The sequence below is a fragment of the Cajanus cajan genome, chromosome 1 (assembly GCF_000230855.2).
Source record: "Cajanus cajan strain Asha chromosome 1, NIPB_CcT2T_4, whole genome shotgun sequence".
NCBI lineage: Eukaryota > Viridiplantae > Streptophyta > Magnoliopsida > Fabales > Fabaceae > Cajanus > Cajanus cajan.
Window position 1 is genome coordinate 84,760,101 of NC_138517.1, and position 18,086 is coordinate 84,778,186.

At 29.8% G+C, this 18,086-nt stretch overlaps 1 protein-coding gene and 1 long non-coding RNA gene across 2 annotated transcripts; one reads left to right on the forward strand and one right to left on the reverse strand.

Annotated features, from left to right (window-relative positions):
- Nucleotides 1-4,848: 4,848 nt before the first annotated feature.
- On the reverse strand, nt 4,849-9,030 carry LOC145954295 (uncharacterized). Its single transcript, XR_014431493.1, has 3 exons — nt 7,572-9,030; nt 7,096-7,185; nt 4,849-6,346 (listed from the first exon to the last, which is right to left on the reverse strand). It is a non-coding gene; the product is annotated as an uncharacterized LOC145954295 (long non-coding RNA).
- A 6,703-nt stretch (nt 9,031-15,733) lies between these two features.
- LOC109815300 (F-box protein At5g46170) lies at nt 15,734-17,695 on the forward strand. The gene is made up of 2 exons (XM_020379981.3): nt 15,734-17,090; nt 17,165-17,695. The coding sequence occupies exon 1, from the start codon at nt 15,831-15,833 to the stop codon at nt 17,073-17,075; it is 1,245 nt and encodes a 414-aa protein (XP_020235570.2). The 5' UTR covers nt 15,734-15,830; the 3' UTR covers nt 17,076-17,090; nt 17,165-17,695.
- Nucleotides 17,696-18,086: the final 391 nt, after the last annotated feature.

Here is an 18,086-nt window from a genome sequence, read left to right on the forward strand (position 1 = left end):
AGATTTATCACCAAAGTTTATCTTCTAAACTTGATATTTGATAAAACATGCGGGGAATCGTAAAAAGAATAAAGGTTAAAATACTTTTTTTTTATCTATAATTTTACTTACATTATCTTTTAGTTATAATTTAAAATATATATTTTTAGTTATGATATTAATCTTTTTTAATTCTTTTCGGTTTTTAAAAGTTAAGATAAATCTTTTTTTTAAGTATGTATATTTATAGTTTTTTAATCTTTTAGTCCGATCATTAATGTGTTTTTTGTAATGTAATTTTTAAATTTGGATCCTCTCCTGCAATATTTTCTCTCCAGCAACACTAATAACTATTGGATATATTTAATGGCTTAAATTTAATCTTATAAAATCATTTAAAAAGTTACATTAATTATAAGATTAAATTTGAGTTATTAGATATATTCAATGGTTATTAATGTTGCTGGAGAGAGGCTGGAGAGAAAATATTACAAGAAAGGATCCAAGTTCGTGATCTTTTTTGTATTAACGTGATAGATGTATTAATTTAACTTTGTCAGTCTAATATCAAATTTATTTTATTGGAGTTACTGTAAATTATATCTCTTGATACTCTATGTCTCTTTGTACATATCCTCACCTATAATGTCTATTATTGATACATGTTTTTCTCTTATTCTCATAATAAAATTGAAGATTTCGAACGTATAAACATAAAATAGATAACGTTGCAAAAAAATTAACAATTGAAACTAAAAAGATTTAAAAACTACAAGTATAAAGACTAAAAATATCTATTTTAAATTATAAGAACTAAAAATGATTAAAAAATAAATATATAAATTAAAAAAAATATATATTTTAAACTATAAGAACTAAAAGAAAATAAGTTAAATATTAAAAGGTAAAAAAATATTTTAACCAAAAATAAAATACTCATCACACACTATGATGCAAATCTCAAAGACCCAATCAAGGATTGTTTGACCAGCTTGCGTCTTAAAAAAAATCCAAAGTATATATGTACCTTAAAAGGATTAGAACTTTGCATAGATCCTTTTAAAAGGTGAAATAATCATATGAAACGAAATGATATCTACACTTTGAGTAACTAGCTTGCGTTTCAGAAGTATTTTTTCTTTGCAAATTACCTCTTTAAAATTTTCCAAGACATACGTATACAATAAAAAGATTTAAAATTATTTTAAGATCATCTTAAAAATGAAATAATAATGATATGAAAATAATCAAAACTTAGCCTTGGCCAATGCTTTTGAACTATTGCAACCAATATCATGTGGGATTGTATCCTTAATAGACTCAAAGGGTTGACCATAATTTCAGTTCCGAGGCTGATAGTGGCAAAATAGGTTATATATATATATCTTACATGCTTCGTGTCTGTACTTTCATACAAGTACGGAAATTGTAATCTCAATCATCGTGAAACTTGGAGTGTTCATAAAGCATATGCTGTGGATGCACACATGCATGCCACATCGTGCGCGCGTGTTCTGGTTTAGTTAGTGATTTCTTAGATCCAAATCTAAATTATGAGAACAATTTTAAGTGCACATGGTTTGTGATACCTAAATGGGATACAAATTATGCATTTTGAATGCTTTATATCAAGTTTTAGGTCATAACTACAACTCTACAGATAGACTAAGATACTTCTGCCATTAATTGCATAAATATAACTATGTCTTTAACATGCATATATACTTATGTGCCTTTTTCTTATTATTATTATTATTATTATCATTTAATTCTTAATTATCGATCTATACTTATTACTTAAGATGAATATTAAGTATTTAACATTATACTCCCCCTTAACATGTTATTTCCAATGCTCTGTTTAACAATATAGACCTAATAGTTATAAAAACACATTGTTATCCAGCCCTTTTAACATAAAAATCTTCAAAATGTCGTGAGAGCAAATTTACAGAAAAATAAAAAAGTTCCAATTCAGTTTTTAATGATTGGTGTTTTACCTTTTTTTTTCATAGATAGATTTATAGGTCGCACAGACTCTACATTTGATTGATATACTAAATTTTTATTTCTAATATAATTTATTGCGTGTTTGTAATTTTGTTGAAAAAAAAAAACTTCCAAATTATAGTTTGTGTAAAATTTAGCCATCATGATTTTACCAAAATCATGATTAATTAATTATTGACTGGTTGTAAAGGCAGTGGCAATTTTAAAGTAGAGTATTTGGTAGTAATTAAGTTGAAAACATTTTATTTCTCAAAGTTTCTTACAAGCTTTCAACGGATACCATTGAAAAGAATAAACTATTTTCTTAATCTTCCATTTGTGTCAAAACTTTCGATATCAAAACTTTGGTTTACTAGGGCAGGACAAATTCCTTTCATCCTTTCACTAATCTCCCACTTTCTATTAGGTTTGCAATAATTAATCTTGCTTTATACATATCATTATAAAAAATCAGGGATGCCTGAAGCAGGAATATACGAATAAGATAATAACATACACTAATGATTCGAATACATCAATCAGTTACAGTTTCAGCTTTCTATAATTTTTTTTTTAATACTTGTTGGTGGGAGAGACTAACAATAAATAAAATCAAAGGATTAGATTCATAAGATAATAACAGGGTATTCTCAAAAATAATAATAACAATACTAATAACAGGGTGTATTGGAATCACGTTCGTAAGACTATATTGATTGGATGCAGAACCAGCTCATTATTACGAATCCAAATCTGCAAAACGTATCTTGCATGAACACCGTTTCATACAAAGGAATGTATTAAATTGAACTAGCTGTTTGTGACTCCATGTCTTTTCCAAAGAGTAACTTTGGTAAAGTATAAAATTCAGAGCAAGTTTGGTGTGAAATTTTTTTTTTTTTGTTGAGATTTCTGATATTGTATGACCACCTAAAGGACATATTTATAATTTCATTCAAAGATCACTATATTAATATGATGTTAAATAGGATATTGTACCCTTCCAGAAATATAATTGAGATTGTGATCACTAATCAATATATTTCTGAATTTGGCTAAACAATTCGCTAATATTTACTGGCCCATGAAATAATTTTTCATTAAAAAAATGTCATACGATACAATAATAAAACACCTTATAAAAATATAATACTTATTATCAAAATTACTTTTATTTACATTATAGATATAATATAAGAGTTATAAGTGGTTCGAATGGTTTGGAAAGAGAAACATGGAATTGACATGATAAGGAGAATGTAAGTTTGAATTCATCCACTAATATAACAACTATTAATTAACATTTACTAATTAAAAAATTATAAATATAATATATATTGATATATTATTAAAAAATTAAACATATGTTATATATAGTATATATTATTAAATCTTATTCAAAATCAATACTAAAATAAATTTATATTTATATATATATTATATCTACAATAAAAATATTTTTTATATGTCACTATGTAATTTTTTTTTAAGTGAGTTCTAAGTCAAACTATGATAGCTCGGTGGTTTGTCGACATTTGACATTCAATACACAAATTGTTTTCATTAATATACAGCAGCTAGAGTTTTCTATAAACTCAATATACAAAGATTGGTTTCATTAATATACATCAGTTAGGGTTCTCTATAAACGATCCTTCATTGTAATAATATATTGCATTGATATCAGTGGCAAAGGAAGCATTGGTGTTTAAGGAGGCTAAGACAAAAAAGATATATATCTAATTTTTTATTTCTTTTAAGTTTAAGGAGTGCCACAAAATAATATTTTTATATAAGAAAATTAGAAAATTAATTTTATTTTGGGATAACCATGACATCCTTGATCACCCACTTGCTCCGGTTGGACTCTCCTGATTTTTACGATTAAAAATCGTCACAACGTCATTAATAACTGTCAGGTCGTTAAAAATATTTGTAGCAGATATACTTAAACACAAGTGGCAGGTGTCAGAAAATTCAATCGCTTTGTGATGGTTTAAAACCGCCACAAAATGAATTTTAATTTTTCCTAATACAACGTTTTTGGCAGTTTTAAATCGCCACAAAATTGCGTGTTTGTTTGCCTTCTACTACATTTTCTGAAAGTTTATACAGTCACAAAATGCATTTTAATTTTTTGCTTTTGGCAGATTTAAATCATCACAAAAATTCCATATTTTACTCAATTCATTCAACATTAAACTAATATATTTTTATTATTAAAAAATATTTAAAATTATTTTAAAAGCATATTTTTATTATAAATTGACAAATAATAATCTAGATATTTTAGATATTTATAAAATTATTATTTAAAATTATCACTGATTATATTAATCATTTAAAATTAATAATGACTATATTATATTATTTAATTCAAATAATTCTTAAATAATAATTTTACTTATCGAATTCTAGATCACTTATTTTAATAAATTCTACCTATAACTATAATAATATTTACGTGTTTTTTTATGTTCTTGTTCAAATATAATTACATAATACATTAAATTAACAACTTTTAGCATTATAAAAATAAATCAAGACATAATCTAGTCATAGGTCTAACATATCACATATTTTTTATTATTAATATTATATCACAACGATCCAATCATTCTCTTCAACTTTGGAGTTACATCTAAGGCACAAATGGTAGCATTAAGTCAATATTAATTTTTTTCAAAAGTTGTTTTTTAAGAATTAAGATGCAAAGAGGAGTTGCTTCTTTTTTAAAAAAAAATTCTTCTGAAAAAGCAGTTTAAACAAACACAACAAAAAAGTAAAAAAAAAATAGCTTATTTTTATTAAAAATAGCATACATTTAAAAAAAAAAAAAAAACTTGAACAAACAAGTCCGTTATTTAATCCCTGCTAACAGAAATTAGCACTAATCATGTGATTCATAGATAAATTAATAGAGGGCATAAAATCCCAAGGAAATTCCATCATGAGCTCCTCACCATATCCTTTTTTATTTTTATTTTTTATTTTATCAATATACCTCACAATATTTAAATACAACATAAAAGTCTAATATAATATAAAACAGCAAAATTACTCCTAGTCCATCATTCCATCCTAAAGGAACAATTGAAGTTGTATTTTGAAGAACAGGAGACTCAACTATATTACCAAGCTCAACGGTGTCAAGCTGTCAGCAGATGCAAGGCCAAACAATTGTTTCAATTGTGGAAATTGTTGCTGTTTCTCAATCCCTAAGAAAGATGAGGAAACATCACTCATACATGTCGTAACTCAGCAATCAAAACGAAGAAAGAAAAAGTATTATCCCTTTTTGAAACATCAATTAAAGATACATGACAAATTAGTAGGGTCTGAACCAGCAAAGTAAATAGAAAGAAATTTGAAGTCAGGATATTGTGAAGAAAATATAACTAACAAGTCTAAAGTATGAACCTGCAAGGATTATAGAAAATATGTAATAAAAATAATAAATCCCAATTCCAGGAAGCGAGAGGATTAGCTTACTACAGAGACTAGAGTAACTATCGCACAACCAAAAAGACCAAAAGCATTATAGAAAAGAAATGCACAGACCACATCATCTTTATACCACGTAGGATCCTTTAGCTAAGGTTCATCAATGTATTAGTTTTTTAAACCAATATAATAGTCCCTCCTGACGATAGTCTCAACAGGGTATAACCCACGTAAAGTCTCAACCCCTAGAAGTATTATTACATCACTTCCTATATATTTATTAATAATAGTTCAACAAATATACATTAAATGATTCTAACCAAAACCATGTTGAACAAACACTAAAAGAAAAACAAAATCAGTATTATTTATTAATAATAGTTCAACAAATATACATTAAATTAATATACATTTTTCTTTGTGCTATACACTGCAGACATGGCACTTTCAATTTCTCAAATCACTTGCATTTCCTTCTCACACAAGCACAATATTGTACTTGAGCAATGCTCATATTTCGAAGTGTGGAATTCCACTATTTTACAATATCCAGAATATTACAATGTCAGCTAAGTTACCAGCTTTGTAAATGTACAATATTCTTAGACTGTTGAACCTCCAATATCTACTAAAATTTGTAAGTTACAAGGGTTAAAGAGAATTGGTGATGGCTTGATTCTAATATGAAAATTTTAAGGTACCTAAATCTAAACTTTAAAAGAAAAATATTTATTGGACAGCCTAGTGGTTACCAACCTAACTATTGGTATCATATGACCAGTGACTTACCATCTAAAATAGCATTGGCAACATCTGTGCCTCCTGCACGAGTTGGTCTTAAGTTGTTAGTTATTGTATCCACAACGCGTGTAAGCACAGCAGGTTTCCTGGCCATATTACACTTGTAAAGGGCAGATTTTTGAAAGAAAAATACCTACAAAAAGTGGATGGTAGTTTATTAACATCTCTGCAATAGTCAGCCTTGGAATTATTAGGTATTCACTTCATGGAGACAAATGTGATCATATAATTGACAAAGGGTAGTGAAATTAAGTATCAGTTCATTACACTAACTCAAATCAAACTACCAAACAACATATTCTACTCCAAAAGTTATGTAGCGTCACTCTACAAAAGCCCCATTTCTTTCTTTGCTCTAGTTTTAGGTTTTAAAAGAAAACCCTCACTGACTCAATGACTATTAGTGCATTAACTACACTTTTAAACAAATGAAGACTCACAGTATCTGTCATATATATGATCATGGCTCAAACACAGACATTTGGAACATTTATAAAAACTAGGTAAATTGTTGTTTCAAAACTATACTCAAATATCATATAAGAGACCTCGAGCACTTAGGAATTAGGATATCCATCAGCTACCTAAAACTTTGTTTGATTGACCAACCCAAAAGTGATGAACTGATGATCTTGGAAAGAATAAATGAGTCAAGCATTTATATCAAAATCATTTCAAAAAAGATTAAGAACAAGGAATGGAGTTGGAATTATTTTGTCCAATATTGACACTTCCTTTAAGCATGTTGAAGCATATCCACTTATTTCAATTCATTATAAATACAAATCTTTATACTATTTAAAAATATTAAATACATTATCAAAATGTCAAAAGTAAAGCATTTTAATCTATAATAAGATTAATTGCAACAAAGAATCTAACCTTCTCTGGAGGAAGATCAATGCCCAAATTCCCACGGGAAAGGATAATACCATCTGCTTCTTGTAGAATTTCATCAAAATGGGTCAATCCCTAGAAAACAACACAGATGTGCATATGGAATTGAATCAGAATAGCTAATAGTAATCTAATTTACATAATACATGAATTGTATTAATTAATATAGTGAGCAACAAATTACAATGCAAGCAAATGGCCTCTAAGGAATCATGCAAATGTTATTTACTACTAGTAACACCATAAGCAAGAGCAAAATCAAATAGATAACTGAAATTTACAGCTAGTTTGTGCTAAGCAACGGCTAGAAGGTGCAATTGACTCCAATCCAAGCAGAACCATAGGCAACAAACAATAAATTAACTAAAAGAAACCACTCAGGTTAATATTCCTAGAAAAACTGTACATGAAAATTAAGTCAAACACATGATATCTTGAGAATGCTAAAAGCCTCAATACACCTTTGCCAATCCATCAAAATTGACATGCAGTATCTTTGAAGAAGCTTCATGTCTCACTTTTGTTAACAACCTACATCTCTGCACCCGTGGTATCCATCATAACCTGGTCAAGGCAACAACAGAGTAACCAACACTCAGCTGGTTAACTCCTTTCCCATTACATAAACAAATTCCACAAGAAACCTAAACAACAATGCATGCATGCATAAATTGGTGGGACCTATGCACCCAACAAAACCTTAATCCCAACGAAATGGACAGCAAACAAGTAAAACACAAGAGTTTCATTTCTAACTTCTAGCCTAAGCAATCGGTTTTTAGAGAATATCTATACCGAGAGATACTAAATCAAAATAAATAAATAAATAACTCATAGCGCAGAGCTTCTTAGTAGTCTTGACAACATCCTTCAAATTGTTCAAAGTCTCTTGGTGATATTCAGGATTACACCAAGAGAAGTCGAAACGAGCAACTATTAAAAAACTGCAATTATAGTTAAATTTAACATTGTAGTGAATTCAATATAAAAAATAAAAAAAATTGAAGCAAGCAAAACATCAACAAAATGACACATCAAAGTTTACCGAGAGTGAATAGAAGGCAACATCTCATGTTTAAGCATCAATACTTTCAAATTCTTAATGGCCAACGCAACGAAAAACAGAGCATCTGATCACTGAACAATAATGCAATGGGAACTTTAATAGAATCGGTAAAAACAAAGCAAAATGGATGTGATTCATTGTTGGAAAACTTGCCTTAAAAGGATTTAAGAACGAAATCCAAAAGAATGAATGCTATGCTCCAAGAGGTTCTCAAGTGCGAGTTTCGTAAGTGCGATGTTTCCTGAACTAGGTTTTGGTTATCAAAGTCGATTTCAATTTTTCATCGTGACTTATGAACGAAATCCAGAAGAACGATTTTGGTTATCACAAGCGGGTTTCAAATTTTCATCTAAACATTACTACCTCCAAGTTCCAGATTTATATTTACTAATTTGCAATCTTTTAATAAAAGAAATTGATTTTTTATTTTTTATTTTATTCTTTTACTGTTATAATGGAGGGAGTAAGTTTAAGTTAATAGAAATTTATGCTACAAAAATTGACACAAGTTATCACGGGTGAAAGCCATGCCGAAGAACCAAAGTTAATCTTGCAAAATATGGAGCCAGCCAAGGACGGAGCCAAGGGGGGACCTACGGGTGCCACGGCCCCCCCAACAATTTTAATTTTTTTTTATATACATATATATTACTATATGGCACCCCCTATTTTTAATATAAACTCATATGTATAATTAAATGAATAACCCAAATTTATTTTTTTATTCAACTTTTGGACTTCTGGTACGGCCTGCTATGTGGTATCACTTTGGAATTTTTTTTTTTTTAAAAAAATGTAGCGCCTCATTTGATCATTCCAATTCTCGGCCCCCCAGTATTGAAATCCTGGCTCCGTCCCTGGAGCCAGCACCTTTTGAGTCACACAACTTGAGAAGATGCAGAGACATTGAATTAATCATTTGTAGCGGTTAACAATTTTGCTAGAATTCCAACATTTTCTAGCGGTTTATTAAGACCGCAAGAAAAAACCGCCAATAATCATACAAATTTTTGTAGGGTTAGTTTGGTCTTCGTGCATATTAGGGATACATTTGTTAATATAAATTACATTTTATATTCAGACAAATAATTAATTGACCAAGATGATCTCCAAAAATGCAGAACTAGTGGGAATATTTAAGTAGAGAAACTATATTTGTTTATAACCTCAACTTTTTTTATTTTATTTAAAATACTTATAAAGTTATATGACAAATTTATGTTTAAAAAATTAAAAAAAATTAACTTATGTAATTTTTTTTGGGTAATTTGAAATGAAAATAATAAAATAATTCAATTATTTTATAACTATATCGTTAATAACAAAATTTTAATTTTCTAATATTTTTAGTTTCAAAATTATACTTTGAATAATTTAAAATATAAAATTAATGGTTTAAATATATTTTTATCCTCAAATTTAAAATTATTTTTTTAGTTTATGTACTTTGAAAAAAAAAATAAGAGTAAAATACTGTTGAAATCCCTAAAAGTATTTGTCATATAAAAATTCAAAGAGTCCCTAAAAATAAAAAATATTACTCATTTTAGTATGAAATTCAAAAAAAAAAAATCACTTAAGTGATAATATTAATGTATATATAGAAACTTAAATAATAATAAACAATTACTTTTAAGAATTAAATGAAATGATTAATTATTTAACTTTTTTTTAACTTTAAGACTAAAGTATTAATAACATGTATTTTCATAAATACAAATAAAGTTTTATCTATTAATTTTGTCCTTATGCCCAATGTCCTCCTCAGTGAGTGAACCGCGCGAGTTGGAGGCTTTGGTGACAAATGAATTTGGCAAAGCATTTTAGTCAGGAAAAAGGATGTTAATTTGTTTGCATAACAGGCATTTTTACTGACCTGCGAAATATTATTCTAAATGTTTTTGTCAAACTTCCCTGCATTGAGGAAATAAAATTTAAAGTTTGTTTGGATATAAATTATAAATTTTTTATAAAAAAAATTATTGAAAACAAAAACAATGTTTTTTTGAAAGAGAAATTCTCAAAATATTTTTAAATTTATATATAAACAAACTCAAACTCCATTTTAGCTTAAGGAGCTTTTAAAGCTCATGGTTTAAATTATTTTCATGCGAGATTTCATCAAAGCAAAGAGTATGTTTCAGGATCTCTATAAAGTGACAGACATAAATGACACCATTCTTCGTTATTTACAAAAAATATATATCTTATCTTAATTATTTATTAATGAAAATAAAAACTATACATAATATATTTTTGTAAATGGAGAATTAAAATGAGACAATTTTTGTTTAGAAACTAAAAGTTAACAGTTTAATATCTAAAAATATATCTAACCTTGAAAAAATTAGAGATTTAGGAGTGGTTAATATCAATGAGTTGAAAGCATTAAGTAGGAGCGGTTGTTTGCAATTAGAGTGGAGCTATGAAGGAGGACCAACACCATCTCCAAAATGCAACCAATACTAGTAATGTAGTGGTTCCATAATGATGGAAGAAAGAAACATTAGCTACATATTGTTGAATAAAGTTTAAATTAAAAGAGGGCCAGAGCAGGTGTATTGTCACCAACCATCACTCCCTCACCTTCTCTTGATCAACAACTGCATCCATATTTGCTTTAAACACACTAGTAGGTGCCCTTTATCCACTCAATGCATCTCTACCGGAAGTTAAAGTTCTGTTTCATCATGTAACCATTCAAAAGTTTACAATCCAAAAAAATAATTGCAAGATTGATCAACAACAGTTTTGAGAATGCTTGCAAAACAAAGTAAGCTAGTTATGTTTTAGTGTAATTATATTGCATCTTTTTAACAATATTTTATCCCATAGATGATTGTACTAAATGAATAAATATTTTTACATGATTAAAATGCATAAAAATGATTTTGTTTAGATATATATATGTATCTTAAATTTACAATAATCAATTTATATTCTTTACCCTTTCTAGTAGTTGTAATATTGTGCACATGATACGTACTAAGTTTGAATCCTTGTTATCATAGCAATTCTTATGAAAAATAATAATTATCTATCATTTGATTAATATATAATGAAGAGTGATAGTGATATACTATTTGTATCATTCATAAATGATTTATATTATGATATAAAATTATTTTTAAAGATTTAATTTTTCTCAAATGAATGATGTATATTAAAGAATAAAATGTAATAATAACCATTGATTAAAAAGTCAATGATAGAAAATTTTGATAAAACCAAATATATGTAGAATATATAAAATATAAAATTAATTATAATATCTATTGTTGATTTTTTTAATCTAACAATTATTATTGCATTTTAATATATATTATATTCAAAGAGATAAGAGGTTAAAAAAAAATAGAGTATTCAAACAATAAATCATTTCAATATTGAGTTATTGCTTGCTAAATAATAAATCATTCATTTGATATTAAAAATATAAGATACACTTGCATGTTAAGAAAGTGAAGTTTGTTCTTTTCTATGTGAGAACAGAATATTCAAATGAGAACCAATGTGAAAGAGAGTGAAAACAATTAAATGTTTAAAATAAATAATTATTCTAATTTATATATACTATAAAGTGATTATAAGTTTTTGTTATATAATATAAACATTTATGTTATGTATTGTTTAAACTAAAATATTAATTAATTATAATTTCAATCACTAATTTTTAATTAATAATAATAATTTTTTATCAGCATAAAATAGGCATTTAATGCCTCTGTTTATTTCTTAAAATTAAAAAACAAAAGTTGACTGAACCAATTTTACTTTCTTTAACAACCCTTGTAGTTGTTTCCACTTTTTTCAAAAGAAAATGAGAAATAAAAATAATAAAAGAAGTTAAAAAAGTTGTTTATAATAAGAAAGTGAGTAATTTGAGGGTATTTATAGAGATAAAAAAAAAACTTGTAAAACATGTGTACACCAAAATGTCATATGTTATTTTTATATATTGTAATGTTATAGATAATTCAAAATCACTCCAAGGAAAAAAAATCCTTATTTAAGATATTACCAATACTAAATTTGAATTGGTAAATAAATAAAATAATTTTATGAGTTGTTTGATTTATGAAAGAAAGATAAAAAGAAAGAAAGCAAAAGGAAATAAAATGAAAGGAAGTGAAAATTAGTAAATATATATTATATATATATATATAATTATTTAGTTGTTTGGTAAAAGAGAAAAGAGTGAGAGGAAAGAAATAAAATAATTTAAAAGACATAAATGACCTAGTAAAATTGATATTATAATTTTATTTATATATGATGAAGTATATTAATAAATGACAATAAGATTATCTTGTTCCACCTTATTGAATGAAAAATCATTTCGTATTTGCATTCATACATGTGGTGTATCAGTTAAAGTGAGTACTCACAAATTTTATTAATATTTATTGTTTTCTATTAGTATTTGTTAATTTTTTAAGAAATTAAAAAATAATAAAACTTATATTTTGTGTTAATTCTATTGAAATATTAAAAATAAATAATTGATGTCAAATTTTGAAACTGCATTTAACATAAATTTTGTTGAAATATTTAAAATGGTTAAAACACAAAAAATAATAACTTAAAATATATTAATCTCATAAGTAGTAATGAAAAAAAATTGTGTAACATCCCAAATTTTTATAAAAAATTAATTGATATTTTAATTAATTAATTTGAGATATTTTGAAAAAAAAGTTATTGATAAAAAAAAAATATTTTATAAATTAATTATTATAGGTATTTGCAATATTTTTTCTAAGATAAATAATTAAATGGACTTTTGTCGACATGTTATGTGTAGGTTAGAGTTAATATTTTTATGAGTACATCAGTAAGACTAGGGTTATAATTTTAACATGCACCTTGCGAATTTGAATAGGAAGGAAAATCAAAGGTAGCAGGAGATGATCTTGAAAATCTCAATCAAGAAGACTTTGACATCTATCAAGGTAAGGAGGGGTGAGAATCTCACTCCAAGTGTATGTTATTTGTGGTGTAGCAAGACTGACCCCCAATCCTATTGTTTGTATTTGAATGCATAAGGGATTAAGCTCAAATATTGTTTGTAATTGTAATGTGTATTTGTTGTCTCCTTGATTTCTAAATATGTTGTTGTGTTGTAATTATGTTGCTTATCTATGAGTTTGACTTTGAATGTGAATCTATAAGTGCTCATGAGTTCTCCGAGAAACTCTAAGATTTGGAATTAAACAATAATTAGATGAATAATTATGATTAGGAGACCCTTATAATATAATGAATTAATTAGACTATATACACTATTTTTTCTATAATGAATATGTGTAATTTGTGAGACTTACTTAAGGTGAGTGTGATTTGTAATTATGAAAAAAAAGGATCTTTTTGATACCATGTTAGGCACCACATGAGGCCATTGAATGCAAAGCAACAAATGAGCCTTTATAATGATCATGCTAAACGTGAGGAGGTGCATGCAGGGCGTGAGAGTCACAAAATGCTTGCAACTTATGGATGTCGAGTATGAGCTTGGTCAGCTAAGCATGGGAACTCTAAGACTCCCTATATAAAATTTATTGAGCGTTAGGAGAGTCACACCAGGCGTGATTCTTTCAAAGACTCTTAGTCTCAATTGCAATAGGCACGGGGTACCCCATGTTAGGCGTTATCTTGTGCCTACGATTGAAAGGTGTGGAATTGATTAATTGGTGGATATCCTTGATTAATAAGCCATATGAATTAGTTGATTAAGATAAGTGAATTATGTGTGTAGTGTGGAAAAGTGAGAAAGTATGTGATGATAACGGGAACCCTTAAGATTGTGATATGTGACAAAAGTGCAAGTGATTATGTGACAAAGTCTATGTTTAACTTAGTAATGTGAAAATTTGGATGAATTGCCTAACAAAGATGTGACTAATATGATATGAAATTGTTTATATGTGGATTGTGAATGTGAATTATATAATCATGCATAGAATCTACATGACATATAACGTTTGATTATGTGTTTTTTTCCCTTTAATTAAAGTTACTATACACAAAGTGTTTTTAACTACTTACTATTGTCATAGATGATTTTTGACAATAGTGACACTTTTTTATTTTCCTCCTCCTCCTTTTTGCTTTTTTTTAGACAACAATTAAAACAAAAATCATTGTTATTTTTTAGACTTTGAGAGCTTTAAGATTAATCATCGACGACATTACTTTAATTGTCGTGGAACTTGTAGAAGACAAAGTCGAAGAACATATCACAATGCTTCGATTTTGATGCCAAAGTGCACCTTGGTGAGGCGCCCCATGAAAAGCTTCGAGCACAAAATCTGGTTGTTGTTGGTGGCCCGAGAAGCAAACCATAAGAAGATGGGGAAGGGAAGTAGAAAAGGAAAAAAGGAAAAAATAGAACCACCGCCACTAGATATCATCTCCAACGACAATTTATGGTGTTGAGAAGCCCTCTAATAGTCTTGCCTGAAGTGGGAAGATATCTTGCATAGGTTACGTTCATAACATTGAAAAATTTAGACTGGTCTGATACTTAGAAACTGTGATACATGATGAATCAAATAACTGCAAAGCAAACTTAGCATGGGTGGTATGCACGTCTAAAATAAATAGATAATATTTTACTTTTTTTTATTATTAATTTAACAAAGGGACGTAAGGCCAACACAAGCAAAACACTACGCTATCTATCAAAAGACGTTGATGACGCATAAGTAAGGCAAAAAGGATAATAGTTGTCAACTAGGCTATGAAAAATGACTTCTAAAATGGGAAAATAGTTTGGAAATTAGGACCAGAATTGAATTGAATCAGAGATTAAATTTGTTCATTAAACATATAAAAACAATATTTACATTTTTTTTTTAAAATTACATAAATTAAAATCAAAATTTATTAATTTTATAGAAATTTTAAAACGTATTTAAATTCAAGAGAATCATATTTATTTATATAAAAAGGGACTTAATAAGAATTAATATTGATAATAACTAGCAATTTAGTTTATACAAAGGTTAAAATTTTATTTTAAAAAATAAAAATAATAAATAAATACTTTTTCATATATAATTAAAATCTATAATAAATAAATATTTTTGTCATATAAATTATATTATATTTTTTGATAATTTTTTAACCATTGATAATTCATTTTAAAATTTTTATATTTAATTTAGTAATAAAAATGAAAATATAAATTGAAAGAGAAGAAAATTTTCTAAAAACACCACTTTAAAAAAAACTAAAAACTTTATATCTGAAGAAAATTATTATAAATTATACATAAAAAATATTGAGATGATTATTATTTTCAAAATAATATTATTCAATTTTTTAAAAAATACAATAATATATGTAAAAAATATTTTATAACTTAAAAATAATTATCTGATTCTAATTTGATTTATAAATAAAAGTTTAATATTTGAAAAAGAATGATAATAATGTAAAATATAGTTATTTAAGTAAAAAATATGGATATTGGAGGGTAAAATAGGGGCGTTGGTTGAAAAAAAAAAAGTGAAATGAAGAGGTAGAAGTTAGAAGAGAGGAGAAAATGAGAGAATGAGACTATGAGAGGGTGTAGCAGTGATCCACCTTTTTCCTCGACGCGCATAATATCCCTCTCATTCTCATATATGTAAAGACAAAACCAAAACCGTGGATGTGTCTCCACAACCCACCATTCCCATTCTCTTTCTCTCTCTCTCTCTCTCTCATAGATCTGGCTGAAACCCTCGCGATCAGATCTCGTTTTCCTAGAATGTCCTCTAACCGTTCAGATCTAGGCTCCCGGATCTACCCGGACTCCGCCGCAATCGACCACTTCGACCGCCTCCCGGACTCCCTCCTCCTCCTCGTCTTCAACAAGATCGCCGACGTCAAGGCCCTCGGCCGCTGCTGCGTCGTCTCCCGCCGCTTCCACTCCCTCGTCCCCCAGGTCGACAACGTCCTCGTCCGCGTCGACTGCGTCATCTCCGACGACGACTCCTCCTCCTCCGCCGCCGCCTCCGACAAGTCCCGCGGCCCCTTCTGGACCCTCCTCCGCCTCGTCTTCGGCGGCATCGTGAAGCCCATCCAAACCCTGGGGCAGTTCCTGGGCCCGAAGCGCCCCTCCCCCTCCCTGGCCGTGGGTGTGGGTGTGGCCTCGGAGGACTCGGAGGCGGAGGCGGAGGCGGAGACGGAGGGCGCCGTGACCCACCACTCCCCGACCCAGGTCCTGAAGAACTTCAACGAGATTCGGCTCCTCCGCATCGAGCTTCCGAGCGGCGAGCTCGGCATCGAGGACGGCGTCCTCCTGAAATGGCGCGCGGACTTCGGGTCCACCCTGGACAATTGCGTGATCCTGGGCGCGTCCTCCGTCTTCCACCCTAAATCGCAAGAGCCCTCGACAACGACAACCCTAGAGGCTCAGGCTCAGGCTCAGGACGACAACGGAAGCATACCTGACTCCTTCTACACGAACGGCGGCCTTAAACTGCGCGTGGTTTGGACCATTAGCTCCCTGATCGCCGCCTCCGCCAGGCATTACCTTCTCCAGCCCATTATCTCGGAGCACGGCACTCTGGAGAATTTGGTGTTGACCGACGCTGATGGACAGGGCGTGTTGTACATGAACAGGGAGCAGCTGCAGGAGCTGAGAGTGAAGCCTCTTTCCGCTTCTTCTGCTTCCAAGAGGACTCTGGTTCCGGCTCTTAACATGAGGCTCTGGTACGCCCCCCAGCTTGAGTTGAGCGATGGCCTCGTCTTGAAGGGTGCCACTCTTGTTGCCATTCGCCCCACTGACCACTCTCCCAAGGAGGCTTCTGATTTGTCTTGGGTTTCCTCCGCCTTTCAGGAGCCTTACAGGACGGCTGCTACAATGCTTGTCAAGAGGAGGACTTATTGCCTTGAGATGAACTCCTTCTAATGTCATGGACTCATGGTAATATTCTCATTTCTACTTCTTACCACTCTATTTTCCTCTTTAGCTTCCACTAATCTTACATATTATTTCAGGAATCATACGAACGAATCAGGATACTCATGTTTTCTTTGGGGCCTACAGCTCGCTCAATGCAATCTGTGCCCCACATTGGACTAGATACTACTAAAGAGACCTCAACATATCATGCTTGAGCGCAAAAACTGAATGCATCTGCTGCTTTTTTTTATTTGAGGCAATGCTTGTAAGAGTGCACACCTGCAACTAGGATCATCATGTAAGAGCTTTAAGTTTCTACTCATCTGCCCTTATCAGATCTCTCTCTGTGAATATTCTAGGTATCAGTTTGGTTTGCCTTTGTCATATATTTTTCTCAACTTAAATGAGCAATGTACTTTGCTTCTGTAATTTTAAATAACTTCTGGATGAGTCAATCATGCCAAATGCAATACTTGTTCCTGCACGCACTTTTCTTTTTTGTCGTTGGAACCTTTTTCGGGGGCTCAGGTCAGTCAAATTCATTTGCAAGTTACTTGTCGGTGAACTGTTCAATAAAATACACTCGAAGCCAAGGTGGAGCTCATAATCTTGGCTTGTTTATTCAATGAACCCAAGTTTAACTTTTCAGATTTTTTGTTCACTCCCTGATTTAGGGCTCAAGTGATCCGACTTATTCAATTATAAGCAAACAGTTCAAGCAGCTAAAAGTGGCTACTGTCTACCCTAAGTTGAGTGAAGTATGAACGACTCCAATGAACTGCACACGAGCAGTATATTTATTTTTTCGACCAAAAAAAAGAGAGAGTAGATATTCTTTTTAGTAAATATAAAGAATGAGTTTATATTCTAGGAAGAAATAAAGTCAGTTTTTATTATGAGTTTCGCTAATTAGATTTGTGATTGTTTTACTCTATGTGCTAAAGTAATAATATAATATATGTGCATGAAGCTTATAATTAAATGTTCAACAAATACGGGGTTGTTAATATCTTCTTA